The following is a 20138-nucleotide window of genomic DNA, read 5'->3' as shown; positions in this document are numbered from 1 at the left end:
TTCCTGTTTCCCCTTCCCAGGTCAAGGGCAGCCCAGGTGCCCAATTTCTCTCTCTCTTCACAAGGCACCACCGGCAATAGAGATGAGAAATTCTGAAGAGCAGCCAAGTGGAGGAACCACAGTGTTGCAGCGTCTGCTACAAGAGCAGCTCCGCTATGGCAATCCTAATGAGAATCGCAACCTGCTTGCCATACACCAGCAAGCCACAGGGAATGGCCCTCCTTTCCCCAGTAGCAGTGGGAACCCAGGCCCTCAGAATGATGTGTTGAATCCCCAAGACCACCACCAACAGCTTGTGGCTCATGCTGCTCGACAGGAACCCCAGGGACAGGAAATCCAGTCAGAAAACATCATCATGGAGAAGCAGCTTTCCCCCCGAATGCAGAATAATGAAGAACTCCCAACCTATGAAGAAGCCAAGGTCCAGTCCCAGTACTTTCGGGGCCAACAGCATGCCAGTGTTGGAGCTGCCTTCTATGTGACTGGAGTCACCAACCAGAAGATGAGGACCGAGGGACGCCCATCAGTTCAGCGGCTCAATCCTGGCAAGATGCACCAGGACGAAGGACTCAGAGACCTTAAGCAAGGACATGTCCGCTCCTTGAGTGAACGACTAATGCAGATGTCACTGGCCACCAGTGGAGTTAAGGCCCATCCACCTGTTACCAGCGCTCCCCTCTCCCCACCACAACCCAATGACCTCTACAAGAATCCCACAAGTTCCAGTGAGTTCTACAAGGCCCAAGGGCCACCTCCCAGCCAGCATAGCCTGAAGGGCCTGGAACACCGAGGCCCCCCACCAGAGTATCCCTTCAAGGGCATGCCACCCCAATCTGTAGTGTGCAAGCCCCAAGAGCCAGGGCACTTCTATAGTGAGCATCGTCTGAACCAGCCAGGGAGAACAGAGGGGCAACTGATGAGGTATCAGCATCCCCCTGAGTATGGAGCAGCCAGGTAAGAGAGTTCCCTTTCTGTCATTTCCTGGCCTCGTCCCCAACCAGCTTCTGCTGTGTGTTGGGAATCTTAAGGGAAGGAATGGGCAGGTGTTTGGTATAACCAACTCTGCAATGCATGGCTGGCCCCTGGCTTAGTCAGTTTCCTGACAATCTGAATTTCTAGCCTCTTCAGCCATAATTAGTACCGTATAACATTCCCTTGACTTTATAGGTTGAGCATGGCCCTAACTGCCTAGTGGGCGAGCAGGAACGTGAATCTTGATTTCTCCAGCGATACGCTGTCCTGTCTCCCGGGATTTTGAAGGAAGGGTCAGTGTTCCTCTTCTCGGGAGTTGTTAAGCCTTTCCTTGAGGAGCAGAGGCAAATTATCTTGTAGTTTAGTCTGGACTATCCTGTCACTTTTGGTTACTCCCCTCCGCAAAAGTCTCATCACTTATTTTTAGGACCGAATCTTTCTGCAGAATTACTATGATTCTTTCGGACACTAAACAGACACCTCGATATTACCGCAGGGTGGGGAACTATATATGTGCAGGTTCAGAATGTTACTTGCCTCGTACTTCTGTTGCAGTTCATGAAGTCTGGACCGCTCCATCTTCCTTCTGTAGAGAGTCTGTTAGTTGCCCGTCTCATTTTTAATGTCTGAGTTAAATTCACATCATGTCACATCGAAGTTTGATCAGATGCTAAAATGCAGAAAGAATACTGTTCCCGTGACTTCTTTACCACTTGTCATTAGTTCAGGAGAACTATTTCATATGTTCAGTTATTCCTAAATAGACTTCTGAATTATTCAGAGGCCAGTTGTCCCATTGCTTTATCACCAGACCTCATGATTCCATGATTGTGTTCATTGTTCTTACTGTTACCGTGGGGGCCACGTCTGCGATCAGTAGCAGTTCAGCATACAGGGAAGAGGGAAGGTTTCGACCATGGGCAACAATGATGGCAGTTATGTGTGGCGTCCCTGTCCTGTTACCATGGGTAATTATGGGTAACCATGAGGTTTGAAGTCCCTGGACCTAGCAGAGGCCTCTTCCCAGATTAGGCCTGTGATCTCTTTATGGTCCAACTCTTTGCCTCCTGTCTCCTCACTTATTTGGGAAAGAGCCGCTTGGCTCGAAGTTCATTGGGTGACTCAGGAGAGAAGGCGGTCGGGTGGAGTAGGGTGAAGGTAAGAGAATGCACCTGGCATTTCCTGGTATTTCATTTTTCCCCCTCCAGGTCCTGTTTTATAGCCAGAAGCAATTCACTTTGGGCTCCACCCATAACTTGGCCAGTATAGGATTTTTTTTTTTTTTCCCTTAACCCAGGTTGAGTTCCTAACCTTTTTCAACCTCCTCTGTGCAGCTTTCAAAGGGCAGGAGTCTAAGTTCTGATAAGTGGCTTAGAACAGGAAATGGGGTAACGGACAGGGCCCTTCCGGTTTAAATGAGAGCCCCCATCTGCCCAGTGAAACGGAAGACCCAGGGAGGGGTTGGTCAGTTGGACTGCTTAGCTTAGTGGAAACCCATCCAAGCCAGCAAAATGTCAATGAGGCTGGGGATTTTTGTTTGGCACTTCCCATCAGCATGGAAGAGCCTGTGGGACTCTGTCCCTTCTGTGGATGGGCTGACGTCTGTTGCCTTGTGGGAGGGGAGTGTGTCGGCTGGGGCGTGGAGCAGAATCCAAAGCCCCGCTTAGCACAAGGCCCGCCTTCCCAGGAAAGCTATTTTCAGAACTCATTCACCAGTATTGTTTGTGATCTGAAATGACTCCCACAGTGTTTGAAGCTAGATGGAAAAGCCCTTTGATCTGCCTAAATAAATAATAAGGAGCCCAAAGAGGGATTTTTTTTTCTTCCCGTGCTGATGAAACCACCAGAGAAGTTTAGCCGCATGTATTTTACAGGAAGATGTCCTCCCTCCTATGTTATCTGTGGGTCTCTCTACCTATCCCCAAAAGCGGTAGGGCCCATGCTGATTACCCTCCTTTGAGCAGAATTTTAATACGCAGGTTTGCTCTAATAGTTTTGTGTTTTTTTTTTTTTTTCCCTCTATGGGAGAGGAACACGGTACTTGAAACGCTTGGTGAATAATCAAACCTAAACCAGTCCTGATCGAAAGATGCTCTGTGTGGAGTTTGGGGTCTGCATCAGACAAATTCTGGCAATAAAATGTCTCCAGGGCCTGGGGTGAGGGAGTGGCACCTATTGACAAATTACTGGCAAGGGGAGGCAGTTGAACTGCTTTCCAGAAATGTGCTGCTTTTAGGTGGTGACACATTTTTCCTCCTTTATTTCCTTGAACCAACTTGCTAGACAGTTTGTGAGTACCTTTCCAAGTAACTGCTGCTAGCCCCAATTAGAAGACGGAATTCTTAGTTCTTAATCCATAAATTACAGATCAAGGCACAAAGCAAGGTCTCTGAACAAATTGCTGTTCAGAAAGCCTTTGTGTGCTTTTAGAGGTGCAGTGAAATGCTAGAGATTTGCTGTTAAAATGAACAAAATGATATAAACAATCTTTTTATTACTTCATCTTCCCTCTGCCCTCCTCCCTGCTTGAAAAATAAATATCCTGAATGCCCAGAACTCCAGATGGGGAACAAGGCCAAGCCATCTGAAGAATTAAAAGATTTTTGAATCTTTGTCTTTCTGAGTGCTGAGCCCTTTCTGCATCTGGAGTTTATACATTTATCAACTGCTTTTAAAAAATTAAAACCTTTCTGTTTGTAAAGCAGCCACCTCCTTTCATTTGTTGAAATCATGCCCAGATCTGAGGTTTCTTGAAATCCCTGTTTAGTGGAATCTGAGGGTGACCTAACTCTGTAGTTCAGAGCAGGGCTGGTTGTGCAAGAGAAACAATCCAGGCTGTTGGTGGCACCCGCTCTGGTGAGAGTGTGCACGTGTGGGTTTGCACACGTGTGGGCCAGGAGTGTGTAGTGTGGGTGTGTGGGGGGGTGGGTGTGTGACTGAGGAGGGTGGGGGGTGAGGTGGGAGGGCGGAAGGTGCTGTGTCAGCTGGATGGACAGGCTTTGGCTTTCCCTTTGTGTCCTCGCAAGCCGTCTTTGGGAGAGAGTTCCCCTGGCTTGGGGGAAGGATGCTGATTCTGGTCATTGGTCTCTGTCCCTCGTGCCTGCCAAGTCCCCTTTTCCGCCGAGCACCAGGGGTCCAGGTTGTCTTGGGAAGGAGCAGGATGAAGGGAGGGAAGGGGCAGGATGAAGGGAGGGAAGGGGCAGGGAGGCAGGTCGGGGCTTCTATGGGATCATGTGATTCTATTGTCTGCAGGCAACTTGTTGTTCCTGGTTAATATGTCAGCGGGAAGTGATTTGCACTGCCTTACCGTGGAAGCGCTTGGGGACCGTGCCACTCACCCAGCTGCCACCTGTAATATTATCAGTACTGTTAACTCTTATTATTTAATCTTGAGCGTAGTTTTGCTTCCTTTCACATCCCCCCCCCCAGCTCTCCCCGACCCCGTCATGCCTCTGTCCCCTCCTCTCAGGGGGAGCTCCACAGGAGTGTTAATACAGTCCTGCTTTATTTTTGTGGTGGGTGGATGCTGGAACCCAGATGGAGTTCGTTGGCTGGAGGGCTTCCTCTCCTTTTGTGACTGCCCAAGCCTTGCTTCATGTTTGCAAACCTGCCAGGGATGGACTGCCCGGTTTTCCCAACATCATGGTGCAAGTGAAATCTGCTTCCTTTTCCAGCCTGGGGAGCCCGAGGGGCAGCTACCTTGTCTCCATTCTTTCTTTTTTTTCTTTTTTTTTCTTTTTTTTTAGTGTTTATTTATTTATTTTGAGAGAGAGAGAAAGAGAAAGAGAGAGCGAGCTGGGGAAGGACAGAGAGAGAATCCCAGGCAGGCTCCGGGCTGCCAGCCCGGAGCCCAACGCAGGGTTCCGTCTCGCAAACCGGGAGATCATGATCTGAGCTGAGATTGAGAGTCGTTGGACGCTTAACTGACTGAGCCACCCAGGCGCCCCCTTGTCTCTGTGATTTCTAAGTAGAGCTCAGAGTCGGGACCGGAGCCACTGCTGTCCTGGGCTTATCTGACTCTAAAGACTTCTTTCCAGAGACCTTGTGATCTCTTCCTTCCCCAGGCCCCTGGGAGGCCCCGTACTGAGGGCATGGAGGGGCCTTTCAGCCTCCAAGCAGGAGGGAGGCCAATGATCTGTCTTTTGAGAGAGAGGCCTGAGCTACTGATGGGGCCCAGAGGAGCCGGGAGGAGGAAACCCATTTCAGAACTGGGCATTCAGTCTTTAAAAGAGAACACCTCCCAGGCCTGGGGTTGCCAAATCTTGGCAACAAGGATGAAGGTTAATTTGGTCATTTTTTCCCTTAAATTTTGAGAGCTGGATTGGAGAACATGAAATTAAAAGTCCCTCTTTTCCTCCCAGGAGAACCAAAAGCCCCAACAAATCCCATTATATTCTAACTCTCGGGATCTATAAAAATAATGAAAGCTCTCACTCAAAGCGGAAGGAGAGCACGTAGTCCATTTTACCCCTACGGAAGCTGAAGATCCACGGTACAGAAAACAGGGACCATTGATGGAGCTGAGATACAGAGCCCAGGTGTTGAGCCTGGGTTCTGGCCAGCATCTAGGTTATTGGGTATCCATTAGCAAGTGTTTAGAATGATTTTGCAGCTGTCAAAAGCTCTTCCAGAGAGGATCTCTCTCTCTCTCTCTCACTCTTTTTTTTTTTAAGTTTATTTATTTATTTCGAGAGAGAGAGACCGAGCAGGGGAGGGGTAGAGAGAGAGGGAGACAGGGATCCCCAAGCAGGCTCCGCGCTCGAATCCATGAACCGTGGGATCATGACCTGAGCCGAAACCGAGAGTTGGATGCTTCACCGACTGAGCCGCCCAGGCGCCGCACTGAGGATCTCGTGTAGGGATAGATACATGAACAATAACAGTAACTGAAGTGTATGTGGGAGGGACGTGCTTTAGCATCTGAAATGCCAGTTTTAAAAGTTAATTGCTCCTAGTGATTTGCCCCAGGTCCCCCATGAATTTGATGCAATTTAGTGCCAAGATTAAATGGATATCCCATACGTAAAATCCCTAACAAGGTCAACCTATCTCACTGGGAGGTAGACAAGAGACTCTTTGTAATTCCTACTGAGCTCAAAAATGAGAAGAGCCCAGTATTTTTGCAATTCATTCGTGACCTCAGGAACAAAACGGGCTCATGCAGATTAAGTAACTTGAGCAAGGTTACACGGCTAGTAAGCAGTAGAAAAGGTCTCCAAATTCTGTCGGGATCCAAATCCCATGCTCTTAGCCATCTGTCTTCCCTGGATTGAGAAATATCAGCTGTAGGACAAGCATCCACAGGATGTGGGAGTATATGAGGTTAGTTGGGCATGGGCTGGGGGATGAACAAGTTTCTCATCTTCAACGTTTACTTACAGATATTCTTGCTGGTAGTGGTGATGGTGAAAGTGATCTGTTCACATACTGTGATTGTTGCCCTTAATGACTAATAGTCCGGTGTTAGGTACAAAAGTGGGAGAGCCACATTAAGCAGTGTACCAAACCTCTCTTTCTAGAACTTTCTACAAGGAATAGGCTGGGGATCTGAACATCGTGGTGTGGAAATCAATGAATTGTGGCAGTGGTGGTGTCTCTAATGTCTGAGTGTCTGCATATCCTCAAGTAGTTTTCTGTGACTGTATGAATTATGAAAGAGAGTTGCTGATAGCAAGAAGAGGGCTGGTTTTGACTGTAGTTTGCCATTTGCTTGTGGGCAAGTGGAACATATTTTCCAAATCTGACTCTGCACGTGCTGACCACATACGGAACATCAGAAGAGTGTTTAAAATAATGACGTGAAAATCACCTTCTGGAAGACTCATTTAAATGCTTAGACCTTCAGTTAAGCATCGGACTCTTGGTTTCGGCTCAGGTCATGATCTCACGGTTTTGTGGGTTTAGGCCCCACAAAGGGCTCTGCACTGGCAGCACGGAGCCTTCTTGGGATTCTCTTGTCTTCCTCTCTCTCTGCCCCTCCCCCACTTACACTGTCTCTATCTCTATCAAAATAAATTAATAAACTTAAAAAAAATGTAAATGCTTAGACTTGAGGGGTGCCTGGGTGGCTCAGTTGGTTAAGCATCCACCTCTTGATTTCGGCTCAGGTCACGATCTCATGGTCGTCGTGGGATCGAGTCCCGCCTTGCGCTCCACACTGAGAGTGGAGCCTGCTTAAGATTCCCCCTCTCTCTCTCTCTCTCTCTCTCTCTAACAAAAGATGCTTAGATTTGAGCAACCAGAGTACAGGCATACATCACTTAGATTTTCACCAAACAGACCTGGAAATCACCTGGCTCAGTCGTCCACGGGATCACACCTCTGTCAGGCACTCACAGGTCAGGCCTGGAAAGAGCTGTGGAGGTCTTTGCAGAGATTTCCTTAGTCTAACCCTGCCTGCTCCTTACTTTGCAGGGACCCTGGGGGGCATCGGAAGCCTCCTCATCTCACTTCCCTGTGCCCTTGTCCCCCAGTGCCTTCGGAGAGAGCTTAACCTGAGCGCGCCCTCCATGTTTTACAGGCCGGCGCAGGACATCTCATTGTCATTGTCGGCCAGGAGCTCACGGCCTCACAGTCCTACTTCTTCCCTCACGTCTGGGGGCTCCCTGCCCTTGCTGCAGTCTCCACCAGCCACAAGACTGTCTCCTGCCCAACACCCCTTGGTCCCAAACCAAGGAGACCACTCGGCTCACCTGCCTAGGCCACAGCAGCATTTCCTTCCGAACCCGGCTCACCAGAGCGATCATTACCGGCTCACTCAGCCTGGCCTGGGTCAGCAGCAGCAACAGCACCACCACCATCACCAGCAGCAGCCAGGAGAGGCCTATTCAGCTATGCCTCGGGCCCAACCGTCATCCGCTTCCTATCAGCCGATGCCAGCGGACCCCTTTGCCATTGTGTCCAGAGCCCAGCAGATGGTTGAGATCCTGTCAGACGAGAACCGGAACTTGAGGCAGGAGTTGGAAGGATGCTACGAGAAGGTGGCCAGGCTGCAGAAGGTGAGGCCCCCGTTTGGGGGTATCAGAGTCGTCTTTCAATCTTATTTGTTTCACATCGATGTAATAAGTCTCCACTTACTGGTGCCTGCACGACTTCTGGGAAGGTCTTCTGGATTCTTCTCTCTGAAGGTTAGGTGTGGATCAGACTTGGGGAAAAGCCTTCTGCCTAACTTTCTAGGGGAAGTCACAGTTGACATCTGTGTGAGGAGAAAACAAAACAAAACAAAACATAATTACACTGTTTTCCCAGACACCGTAGCCCTAATGAAAACTTGACTGGTTGGTTTCAAATTCCAAAAGGCAGAGAAACTTCTTCGTAAGGTCAAGAACCCTGGCCATTACCTGTATAGGTGAACGTCCTGCCAGCCTAAAGACCTTTTGTCTTGGTTATATTTTCCCCGGTACTGAATTGGGATCTTCGCTGTGAAACCACAATTCCTACAAAAATCTCACCACTGTAGTTAGATCCAGATCCTGCCCTGCCTTGTTCTGGAAAAGTCTTAGAGCGCTTTTCCAAGTGGGAGTTCTCATAGCAACTTTTTTCAGCACCTCTTCTGTTGCCTCCTTTTTGCTTTGGTTTTCCCCTGCAGCTCACATTCAGCATCTGCTGTCTCTCTCTGGAGTGTGTGGGGGGCAGGAGGGGCTTAGCACCACAGCTGGGTGACAGGTGCCAGCCCTAGGCTGAGGAAATAGAAAAACGGGTGTATGTCCCATAGAGTTCACTTGCTTCTCTGGGCCCGTCCTGTCTTCTCCAGCTGGGACTTTAGCTCTTGAGTGCCCTAAGCTAGGAATCTTAGCTCTTGGCCTCCAGTGGCTGTCGGTGAATAGGGTTATGCCTTTGGCAGCCTCTTTGCAGCTTTTCTCATTGTGGTGCTCATGTGGTTTTGATCTCCCGACAACGTGAACTGTTCCGGGGAGGTGAGGGTGAAGGTGTGTGAGGGAGGGGACATTGCCCGGTTTTGTTCAGCAACTCTGTCCTTAGGAGACACCCAGGAGTGGAAATTTCAGGGGCCCGAATGAAACTGAGAATTTGTAAACACCAGATCTGGGTCCTAAAGTCGAAGAGGGCTTACTGTCAGCTGAGGATTTTTTTTTTTTTTTAATGTAGCAAAACCACCTCCCTCAAAGTGTGCCAAAATCTGGACGGGATTTCTTGGGGTTGAATGAGAAGCGTTTCTGTCTGGCTTTGCACCCCCCCCCCACTTTTACATTTTCTCCCTCCTCTCGTTTAACTGTACATCCCTCCCCCAGTCATACTGGTGCAACAAATTTAACCATACTCTCACTCTCAAAGCAGACTGGCCTGTTTGGCTGATTGGGTTAAACGGTTAATACCCCTCCCCAGACTGTCTATTTCAGGGTGGCTCCAGCCCCATCTCTGATGCAGTGATCGGCAAGGTGGGTGACAGGGGAGAGAAGCAGAATAGGATTTGTGTCGTTGTTTGTTGTTGCTTGTTCCCCAGTGGGGAGAAAGATGCCTCAACCAAGTGTCATTGGCACAGCTTAAGTGTTGCGGGGAGTGAAGGTTGACCCAATGCCACAGTGAATGAGAGGCATAAGTGGGGCAGAAGAGGGAAAGGAAAGTGGGAAGAGTATGGTAGATGCCAGCTGGTGCTAGACAAAATACGAAGGTCCGAGGCTCATGAGGGGAATAATTAGACAGAAACCCACCACCACACCCCTCTTCCCTGCCCCCACCATCCTAGACCAAACCAGGGGATATGCCCTTCTGTGACTTCTTTTCCTGGAAAGTCCTGTGGACAGAAGTTAACACTGGTAATCGGAGGGGGGGGGGGTACGGCGTCTACACAGGGGGTAGGGAAAAATTTGGTACCAGATCTCGAAATAGTACTCCGAACAACGGGAGTGAAGGGACTGCCCTCCGGGTGTGGCATTCTGTGAGGGGACTGGAAAGCCTTGCCTTCTCAGCGCTGCCCAGAGCCAACTAATACCAAGCCTGATCTTTCAAATGGAAATGTTTATTTTCTGTACCCAGCACTTGAATTTCATGCACGAGCTTTATCGGGCCCAGGCCTCGCAGATCTTGTCTCAAAATGCCATTCACCAGTTTTCACCTTCTGTGCTGTTATCTTGGTGCCATCTGCAAGGAGAAAAACACTCTGGAGTCCGCTCTTTTCTTTGGTGTAAGCCTCATTTGTTTGCAGGCAGTCCTGCCTCAGGCATCGTTTTGGAGCTGGGGCAGGTGGAATCTGAGTTGTTTGGTAACCCAGCCTTTCCCCCAGTCTCCCGCTGGAGGCCTGATATTTCTCTCCATAAAGTACCCCGAGCTGTGTTAAGAAGGGTGGTGGAAAACTGAGAAGGAATGCGGAATGGTTGTAGGAGTCAGATTTAATTTGCAAATTGCTTAATAGGCCATGGGGTTTATTTATCTTATATAAATTATATGCAAATATCTCTGTGGCTGTTTTGTGTGCCATGAAGCTATACTGGTTACGGAAAGACTCTGGAGTCTAATTTCATGTTTTCTTCCCGATTCGGGCTGATCTGGGGCAAGACCCCTTCTCTTTGAGGTTTTGTGTGTCGTTGGGTTTTTGTTGTTGTTGTTGTTGTTGTTGTTGTTGTTGCATTTTACAGGATTTGCACTGGTGTCATAAAACACAACTCCGATCACGAATTTCTGTTCAAAAATCTGTCCTGGTCTCCCACTACGGGAGAAAGTCCAAATACCTGGCATTAAAGCCCTTTTATGATCTGACTCCAGTCTATCTTTGCAGCCAGATCTCATCAGCTTCCGTCCGTGTACCCCACCGTGTCCAGCCAAATGAGACTACTGGTCATTCTGGGAATGCATTCGCTCACTCAGAATAGAATACCCTTCCCCTCACCTCGGCTCATTGAAATCTGACCCAGCTTTCAGGATCTGACTGAAATGCCACCTCCTGCCTGAAATTGTTTGCCTCTCCCCTCACCCCAACCAGGAATACCTTTTCCTCCCCTGCTCTTTTGTGGCCCTTACTTCTACTGTTGTGAATAATGCATCCTTCTCTATATTCTCGTTCTTGATTAGGTTGAGAGCTCCTTGAAGGGAAACAATAATGTCCTCATTCATATTCACACACCCTACCGTATTTAAAAAAATTTTTTTTAACATTTATTTGTTGTAGAGAGACAGAGCACGAGCAGGGGAGGGGCAGAGAGAAGGAGACACAGAATCCGAAGCAGGCTCCAGGCTCTGAGCTGCCAGCACAGAGCCTGATGCGGGGTTCGAACCCACGAGCCATGAGTTCATGCCCTGAACCAAAGTCGGATGCTTAACCGACTGAGCCACCCAGGCACCCTGCCCCCACCGTATTTGTTAAACGTTTATTTATTTGTGTGTGTGTGAGAGAGAGAGAGAGAGAGAGAGAGAGAGAGAGACGGAGAGGGAGAGAAGAGCGGGGGAGGGGCAGTGAGAGAGAGGGAGACAGAATCCAAAGCAGGCTCCAGGCTCTGAGCTGTCAGCACAGAGCCCGACGTGGGGCTTGAATTCACAAACCATGAGATCATGACCTGAGCCGAAGTCGGACGCTTAATCGACTGAGCCACCCAGGTACCCCTCCCCACCATAGTTTTAAGAGTTCTGTAAATATTTGGCCCTTGGTAAAAGTTTGTTAGATTGAACTGAACTACTGCATAAGGCTGAGGCTTAGAGGTTTTGGGCTTCGCCTCTGCCCCTAACTCGATCTCAGAAAGGGCAGTTTTACTTTTCTGTCTGCTAAGATGGGAAGAGGTGTCCTTGTGAAGGCAGATATCCGGGCAAATTGAAACAAACATGGGAAAGCCCTTTGGAAACTCTGGAATAATGTTATCTATGTACCATATACATTATTAATAGTATTTTCAAAATTAGGAAGATTCTTATACAGAAATGAAAATCATTTATAACTGTACTGATGAAATTTATTCTCTCCTACCACCTTCTCTGACAGCAGAAACGGTATTTGTTTCTAACCTGAGGGAGTCTCGTGACCCTGTGAATTAGTTGCTGAGCTGAAGGTTGATTTTAGCAATTCTTCTGGGAAACTTTTCTCATCTGACTGTGTTGTGCTGGCGTCGGGCCATCTGTAAAGCCCTGGGAGAAGCTGTTATTAAGGATTTGCATATATGTTTTCAGACCATCTTTCCCATTAAGCTCCTACCATCCCCACTATCTTTCCTCTTTTTTTTTTTCTTTTTCAGGTGGAGACAGAAATCCAGCGAGTCTCGGAGGCATATGAGAACCTTGTAAAGTCATCCTCCAAAAGAGAGGCCCTGGAGAAAGCCATGAGAAATAAGCTTGAGGGTGAAATTCGAAGAATGCACGACTTCAACAGGGATCTGAGAGGTGAGGGACTTCCTTCTGAAGCACTGGCCAAGGTAGTCAAGGGAAAGGCGGGGGAGTGTACCTTCAGGCTCTTAGGGCTTGACCACCCCGCTAGCATGGTCGCTAAGTTGCAGGGCATAGATAAGGCTAGGGTTCGGGAACTGCAATAGAACTTGGTCCCAAGTTTGCTTAATCGAAGTGGGATGAGGTGATGTCTGAATCACACAGTGTCCCTCCCGTGACTCCCGGATCCTCCTGGCCCTGCCCCCACAACGTGTGCTGCTTCTCTTCCCTTATGGGGTTTGCAGAAGCCTGTCTTGGGGCGGTGCAAGCTTGAAACAGTGACGTCCTCCACTGTTTGTAGGGCTCCCTGCTTGTGTTTCTACCTTAACCTTTGTCACCATCAAAACTGATGGCCTGGGGGATGTTATCTTCCGTCTTTGGATTTAGATGACCTTATTGATCAAATGAGACAACTGAACTGGATGCTGCCCATGGTCCCCTTCTAGCTCTGATGTCACACGATTTTAAAGACTTTTTATGACGACTTTGGTGCTCTTTTTTCCTGGTGAATGAAAGATGTCATATATTCAGGGGTAGATTCCTTCATTCGCATCTAGAATTCCACACTTGGGTTTTGTCAGTGAGGAGTGAAAGTGTTCGGTACTCACCTCCTCCTTCCCTACCATGGCTTAGTTCTGTTTGGGGTTCCACATTTGCAAATCTGTGTGTGTGTCACCTATTCCTGAGTAACAAGAAGAAGCAGGCTTGTTTTGCCCAAGATCAGTATTTATTTTTTTATTTTTATTATCTTTTTTTATTTTGAGAGAGAGAGAGAGAGAGAGAGAGAGAGAGCAAGAGCACGAGTGGTGTCAGGGCAGCGAGAGAAGGAGAGAAAATTCCAAGCAGGCTCCACCCTGTCAGTGCAGAGCCCGACGCAGGGCTCAAACTCATGAACGGCGAGACCATAACCTGAGCTGAGATCAAGAGTCGGATGCTCAGCTGACTGAACCGCCCAGGCGCCCCCCTCAAGATCAGTAGTTAGAGGGCAGACACCATGTGCTTGGAAGTTCGTATATGAGGACCTGTTTGTTGATTGTCTTTGAATTCCACAGAGCGTCTCGAGACTGCCAACAAGCAGCTTGCAGAGAAGGAATATGAGGGGTCGGAGGATACTAGAAAAACCATCTCTCAGCTCTTTGCAAAAAGTAAGTCTGAAAGCTCCAGCAGCAGGTATGAATGTGTGGTTGGGAGCGAGATGTGTAAAAAGATCACACAGTTCTGTTATCCGTCTAGAACAGCCAGAACAGAGTGAATGCCATCTAGGGATTCTTTTTCCCGTTGGGGCATAAAGTTGGGAGTGTTGTTCTTTTCCTTCTAGGCCAAGAAGGCTGCTTGCCACATTTAGTCACATCGACGTGGGTCCTTCTGGATTAAAGCAGAGAGGCCCCTTTGAAATCCCTGCTTTTGTCAAGGCTAGCTGCAAAGGACCTCAGTGAACATGGGGTCGCTTAATGTTGAAGGGATTTATTGTTGAGGGCTCCATGTGCTGGCTCTGGTAGAGATGGGATTAATATGCGGGATTGATGATTAGTGTTTGGAATACCTGATGTGCACCTGCGGCTCCCTTGGTTCGACACCCTGTATTAAATCATATCGTCACATATTGGCAGACTCCAAGGGCAGCTACAGGAGGACCCGCCGCTGTGGCCTGAACTAGTGACTCTGGTTGGAGAGTTGGAGGGGTGGGGGAGGGCAGAACTATGTCTTTCCTCATAATACTGTTTCCTTTGTCTGGAAATACTCCGGAGGACCGTGACAATGAACTAATCCTGTTCTTTATCGGTCCCTAATAGACTCCACCCAGCTAGACAATGCCTCATTCTTTCCAATTGCTACAATAAAACCAGCAATAAAAACTATGCAGTGGATTGAGTCCACAGGGGGAAACAGATGAACTACCCTCGCTTCTGCAGATGTCCATAATTGGTGTGCCCTACTCCCAGCCTCCCTCACTGGGGCTCCCAGCTAGAGTAGTGCGTGGTGGGGACTTGTCAGGCCCCATCTCTGCTGGGCCTCCACATGACCCTTTCAAGTCATTCCATGCGGCTTCTAGTCAGCTTTTACAAGTTTGTTTGATCTTCACTTACAATACCCCCCTCCCTTCCCGGGTTGCTCTGTTGTGCTCTGGCCTCAGAAGTGGGGCTTTTTTTTTCTTCCCCATTTCCCTGAGCCTCCCGTTCCTTTGTCAGTATGTCTTAGAGGGAAGAATGTAGTTTTTCTGGTGTCATCAGTACCTCGTGTAAATTGTTGTGAAGTTGGCTTTTGCGGTGTCGCCGTTACCCTGGAAGTTAGTTCGCTGGTGGAGAAGATGGCGGCCTCCCAGGACAAAACAAAACAAAAGAGAAAAGTGTATGGATTCTTGCCCTGGGATCTGCTGGTTCATATTCCTCCGTGTGTGTGTGGCGATGGTATTTCAGGTGTGCAACGAGCTCTGCTACTGGTTTATACAATGCGGGAGTTTAGTAGAAAAAAAATTGTATTAACAATGCGGTGAGGGACTGTCGAATGGTTCTAGAAGGGAAAAATGGACTCCACTCAGCAAGCGGGGAAGAGGGCATGACTTACGGCCCTTTAGTTCTTTTCGCCTTTGGACATCGACGGGGTGCTGCGTGGCTGGGGCTGTGGCAAGAGCCAAGAAGGTCCTCTTGAAAAGCCTCCCTGGGGGATGTGCTCCAGTTACACTAAAGAGACCCAACCAGCTCAGCCCTAGGAGAAGGCAGTCTCATTAGAAAGAGTTTAGAACAGCCTGGCCTTAAGTATGGGCTCCAGTGTGTCCTCAATTACTAATTGTGAGACCTGGTACATGTTATTCAAGCCCTCCGAGTCTCGTTTTTTTTGTGTTTTTTTCTTTCATATACAAAATGGAAAAGAGAATAATGCCTCCCTTGTATGGCTCTCCTGAGGATTAAGTTAGTACAATATTTTGGTGTGCAGTGAGTATTCAACAAATGTTCATTTCTTTCCGAGGTACCCCTCTATGGGTAGGTAAAGGGAGAGTGGGAGGGAACCCGGGGCTGCCCTATTAAAGTTTCTCTTCGAAACTTAAGTATCACGGTGTGCAGAGGAAGGGCACTCTAACCCCCAGGTGAGAATCAAAACTGTCCCTTTGCGTTTCTGGTATGAGGTTTGTCCCCGTTAAAACGTATCTACAAGGCAATCCTGGACTTATTTCAGTTGGAAAATAACGTTAGTGAGTAAAGGGTGGGATTTCAGGTTTTCTACGTTCTACGGAATACCAGTTTTAGACTGATTTAACATATTGTCAGGAGGAGGTAACTGGGAAAATTTCGGGGGGCTCAGTTGCTCTACAAGACTACTTGAGGAAATACAATCGAAGACCCAAGCCTACCTGTTCTGTGTGTGTGTATTCTTTGCATAATACTTTTCATAAAACTTTTTTTTTTACATCTGCATTCACCTTGCTTGTGTACCACAACCATTGTTAGGTGACTTTTCTGAGTTTACATAACAAGTTAGCGGTAGAGCCAATGATAGGGTCCCAATCTTGGGTATCCTGGTGCATTGAGCTGTGTGTTAGAGGATATCTAATAATGGGTATGATTGTCAGTTTTGCTCAGGTAAGCTTTTGAGCTAGCTCCAGAATGGCCGTATTGATAATTCATGTCTTGATAGATAAGGAAAGCCAGAGGGAGAAGGAGAAGCTGGAGGCCGAGCTGGCCACTGCCCGTTCTACCAATGAGGACCAACGACGACACATTGAAATCCGAGACCAGGCCCTGAGCAACGCCCAGGCCAAGGTGGTCAAGCTGGAGGAAGAGGTATGTGCGGTTTCCTTAAGGTAGCATATGAGTCCCAAAGAGGGGGCGAGCTGGGAAATCAGGGGCACTGGGGACTCCCCATTTTTGTGAACTGGCACCGATGCTGTCCCCCAACCGGAAGGTACCAGATATTTTAAAGTACTCCAAGGATCTTAAAATCAAAATGGTCCTTGTCTCCCGATATTCAGTGGGAAGTTGGTCCACTGGGGTTAAAAAAAAAAAAAAAAAAAGAAGAACCTTGATGGCTATGGCTCTCGTCCTAGGATTTATTTTGCAGATTGGTTCTGAAATAGAAGCAATCTTGAAGGGGTCTAAGACAGGATGGGACCCAGGGAAAATTTACAGTTTATGGCAGGCCAGGAACTGTGCCCTGGGCCTTACTGGCTATGTGACAGGGAGAAAGTGTCAGTTATTTGTGTGCAAGGATGGGGTCTTTCCTTGACAAATACAAGGGCCCCCCAAATCCTAAGCATATGATAAATGTGCATCTGATTAGTCTTGATGTGGATGTTACTCGATTGCAACACTGAACTGTGTTCATGTGAAATGGAGGGAATATTGCTGCTGGACTGTCATTAATTAATCGTGGGTGTCTGTTGTCATTGTATTGACGCTTCAGTGTTTTGTACTTCAGGGAATGGGTATGTTCCAACAAAAATGGATGCCAAAGTGTAACTTGGTGAAGAAAATTTCACATCTCACTATTCTAAAACTTGAATGTTTTTTTAAAAACAAATTTTTTTAATGTTTATTTTTGAGACAGAGAGACAGAGTGTGAGTGGGAGAGGGGGAGAGAGGTGGGGGGGGGAGATGCAGAATCTGAAGCAGGCTCCAGGCTCCGAGCTGTCAGCACAGAGCCCGACGCGGGGCTCAAACCCAGGAGCAGCGAGATCATGACCTGGGCCGAAGTCAGATGCTCAACCGACTGAGCCACCCAGGCGCCCCTAAAATTTGAATTTTTTTAAGACAAAAAATAGCCTCCATTGTAACAAATTGGAAGCTTTATAAACCTGAGACCAAAAAAAAAAAAAAAAAAAAAAGTGTTTCGTGACCAAGCCCTCAGCCTTGTGGCTTTGGTATGTGAAGTGTCTTTCCTACCTTCATTCATGACCTGCCTCCTCTCCCTCGGGAAGAATGGTTCTAGTTCCCAGAGATCTCCTGACTCACAGATATCTTTTGCTTTTTGGGGATGGGGATTAAAGTGCTTGTTGGGATTGGGTTGTGGGTTCATACATTTCCAGTAGGTAATATTGCCTGACCTATGATGTCCTTGACCTGACTTGCTTAATCATTAAACTACAGGTTGTATAAAATCTGGCTAGCGTCCTGCTTCATCCGTGGTCTGCGTCAACTGTTGAGTTGCTTTATTGAACATGAGGAATATTCGTATATGTCTGGTGTCCAGACCTCAGGAGCACACTGTTTAACCTTTTGCTACTTCTCGTACATTCTTTCCCTTCCCTCTCTTGTGAAGAAATTGCAGAATCAATTACAGGACAAGGATAAGACTGTATTATTTTTGAGAAGGGACGAGAGACTGGCCGAGAAGTAGCTTGTTGGGTAGAGCCAGGAATAAAACTGGAATCTCATGACTCCCCAGCCCATGAATTCCCTAGCCCTTGCTGCTTGTCTCCCGATCTGAATCATCCTTTGGTTCCATTCCCGAGGAGAAAATGTGGGCGCTTCTTGTTCAGATTTAGTAACCCCTGCATCTTTTCATTAAAAAAAAAAAACAACAAAAACGGCTCCACCCGTTGGGCCCCTCTTTTTCAACAAGAGGCTTGTCCAGACTGCTTAGAGATTGGGGTATATACACAGTCCTGCTGCCCCTCCAGGAAGGGTGCCTACCCAGTAGGAGGTAAATGGGACAAAGACTCTGCAACTCTCTCGGTTTGCTGTGTCCTAAGGCTCAGTGGTAACTGGTTGTTAATCATGAAAATAATATACATCTAAGGAGAGGATGTTAATTTGTAGTTCCCACTGGGCAGCCCTCACTGAAACAGTTGCCTGAAATATATTTCTGGCTTCAGACTTCTGAGGCTTTTCTGGGCATTCGTTCCAGAGATTTGTAGTCGTTTTCCAGGGCCCTGCCCCCAAAACACGTAGATTTACAATTTAAAAAAGAAGTTCGCAAACTTAGGCTAGGGTTGAATCATGGCATCTAGCGGCCAGATATGTCAAATGAACTCATCAATTATTGTTAATTTTTTAGCCCTCATCCAACTTGTGCTTTCGCTCAGAGGCTAGTGGTTGGGAAATTCTGAGTTGCTCTTGCTACAGGAGGTGGAACATTTGATGGGGGAGAGCGGGCTGGGAGCCTTCTACCCAGTAGAATCACAAGGGCAGAGGCCATGTAATGTCTTCCAGACTCTTTTTCTCAAGAAAAATCCACTGATTCGTGTTTTCTTTTCTGTTTTAGCAGCCTATCAGAGCTCACTTTGCTCTTAGGTGGTGTTTGTCTTGTCTCTTCTATAATATTCAAAGGAAACATTCCTTTTCCTTATTCTCAAATACAGGAATTGATCATTGAAGTTTGGCTTTTCTGCTGGCACCCAACCCCCACTAAGCTCGTTCTACCTGGCCTCAAATTTTTTAAGTACGGGACATTAGGGAAGGGGGCCCTGGAACGAATCGAGTAAGGAATCTTCACTGTTCACAAAATCAGTGAACATCTCTAAATCAAGAAATGGTATTCATGAATAGAAAATGTATTCCTCTATCTGTTGGAGATGGCTTATGTATAGTCCTTTTGGAAGGCAGAGGAATATGTCAGACATTTGCCTATGTCTTGTATAAACAGAGAATTAAGTTATGGCTCACAAATGGCACCCCGAATTTTTCCTAGAAGTTCTTCCAGGGGAAATATTTGTAGTCTGCTTAGCAAAGGAGAATTAGGGAAATTTTCCCAAATTAAGTCATTTGTCTAGGGAGTATTTTCTTAGCCTGCTAAGTGTCAGGGCAGGGCAATACATATATCAAGTTGTTATGTTATACACCTGAAACTAATATAATGTTATATGTCAAATATATCTCAATTAAAACAAAGACTGCCAGGGAAAGATTATGGCTACGTTAATGGTCCAAGGACCCTTGCGTGCATTTAATGTCTTTCTCGGTACAAAGTCTTCACGTAGATGCTTTTCTCGAAATTCATTTCATTTTTCTAATCCCATGAAGACTCTTGCCCGTGATACTGTGCATCCACTGTGCTCTCTAAGCTCTATACAGAAATGTGCCTCAGGCGTACAGAGAACTTTCTCCCGCCGTCACAACTTCCGTCCCCTTCCACACTCAGCAGAGATTCTCTGATGGACCCCGTTCTGTTGACGTTAGGGAAAGTATCTTGCTGGCAAGGGGCTAGCACTTTTACTAAAGAACAGACCTGTTTGGGGTTTTGTTGTTTGCTTTTTGTTTTCTGGGGTTTTTTGTTTGTTTGTTTGTTTGTTTGGCGAGTCACTATGATCCAGGTCTTGCCACCAATCTGCAGCCTATGCAGCAAGCAGCAGCCAAGGTAAATGGTGCCTTTCCATCCTTGCCCTTATCTTTCGGGACACGTAGGTCCTGTTGAAGTGAAGGCTCATTAAACTCCCAAGTCAAAAGAACTCTGTGTCCCACAGCAACCATGGCATTCTCCCATTCAGAGAGATCTCCCCCACCCCCACCAATTCGACCTCACTGGAGAGTTTCGACAGATGCCTGGCATATCCACTCACAAGACTCAAGGCAGCCCAGGCTTCTGGCTGGCTACTGTCTTATGATGACCCAGAGCCGAGCCACTGCTTGGGTAATTGTTTCAGGGATGGTGGGAAAAAGGCCCCGGCGAGATCAAAGAGGGAAGATGCTGCGGGTGGGCCGCTTACTGAGAAGAGTGCACTGGAAGGGACAGAGCGGAATGTGGGAGGGCTGGCAAAAAAACAAAAAACAAAAAACAAAAGAAAAAAACAACACAAAAAAAGCCCAACAACAACAACCACCAGTGAGCCTTGTTTTTTGGCCCGAGGCTAGAATGACGGCCACAGAGAT

The 20138-nt window shown here is 47.5% G+C and overlaps 1 protein-coding gene across 2 annotated transcripts in view; it reads left to right on the top strand.

Annotated features, from left to right (window-relative positions):
• The window catches only part of AMOT (angiomotin), a 60580-nt gene that overhangs the window by 17015 nt on the left and 23427 nt on the right, over positions 1–20138 (top strand). Inside the window, exons 4-8 of one of the 2 annotated variants that reach the window (XM_042974658.1) lie at positions 21–954; positions 7493–7970; positions 12150–12294; positions 13389–13481; positions 15970–16115. In XM_042974658.1, the coding sequence (XP_042830592.1) occupies positions 83–954; positions 7493–7970; positions 12150–12294; positions 13389–13481; positions 15970–16115 (1734 nt within the window). In that variant the 5' untranslated portion in view covers positions 21–82. The remainder of the gene's footprint in view (positions 1–20; positions 955–7492; positions 7971–12149; positions 12295–13388; positions 13482–15969; positions 16116–20138) is intronic. The other variant, XM_042974659.1, reaches the window with a different exon arrangement.

The sequence above is a fragment of the Panthera tigris genome, chromosome X, assembly GCF_018350195.1.
Source record: "Panthera tigris isolate Pti1 chromosome X, P.tigris_Pti1_mat1.1, whole genome shotgun sequence".
In the NCBI taxonomy this organism is placed as follows: Eukaryota; Metazoa; Chordata; class Mammalia; order Carnivora; family Felidae; genus Panthera; species Panthera tigris.
Note: the sequence above shows the minus strand (reverse complement) of the source record. Positions and strands in the feature narration are given on the sequence as shown.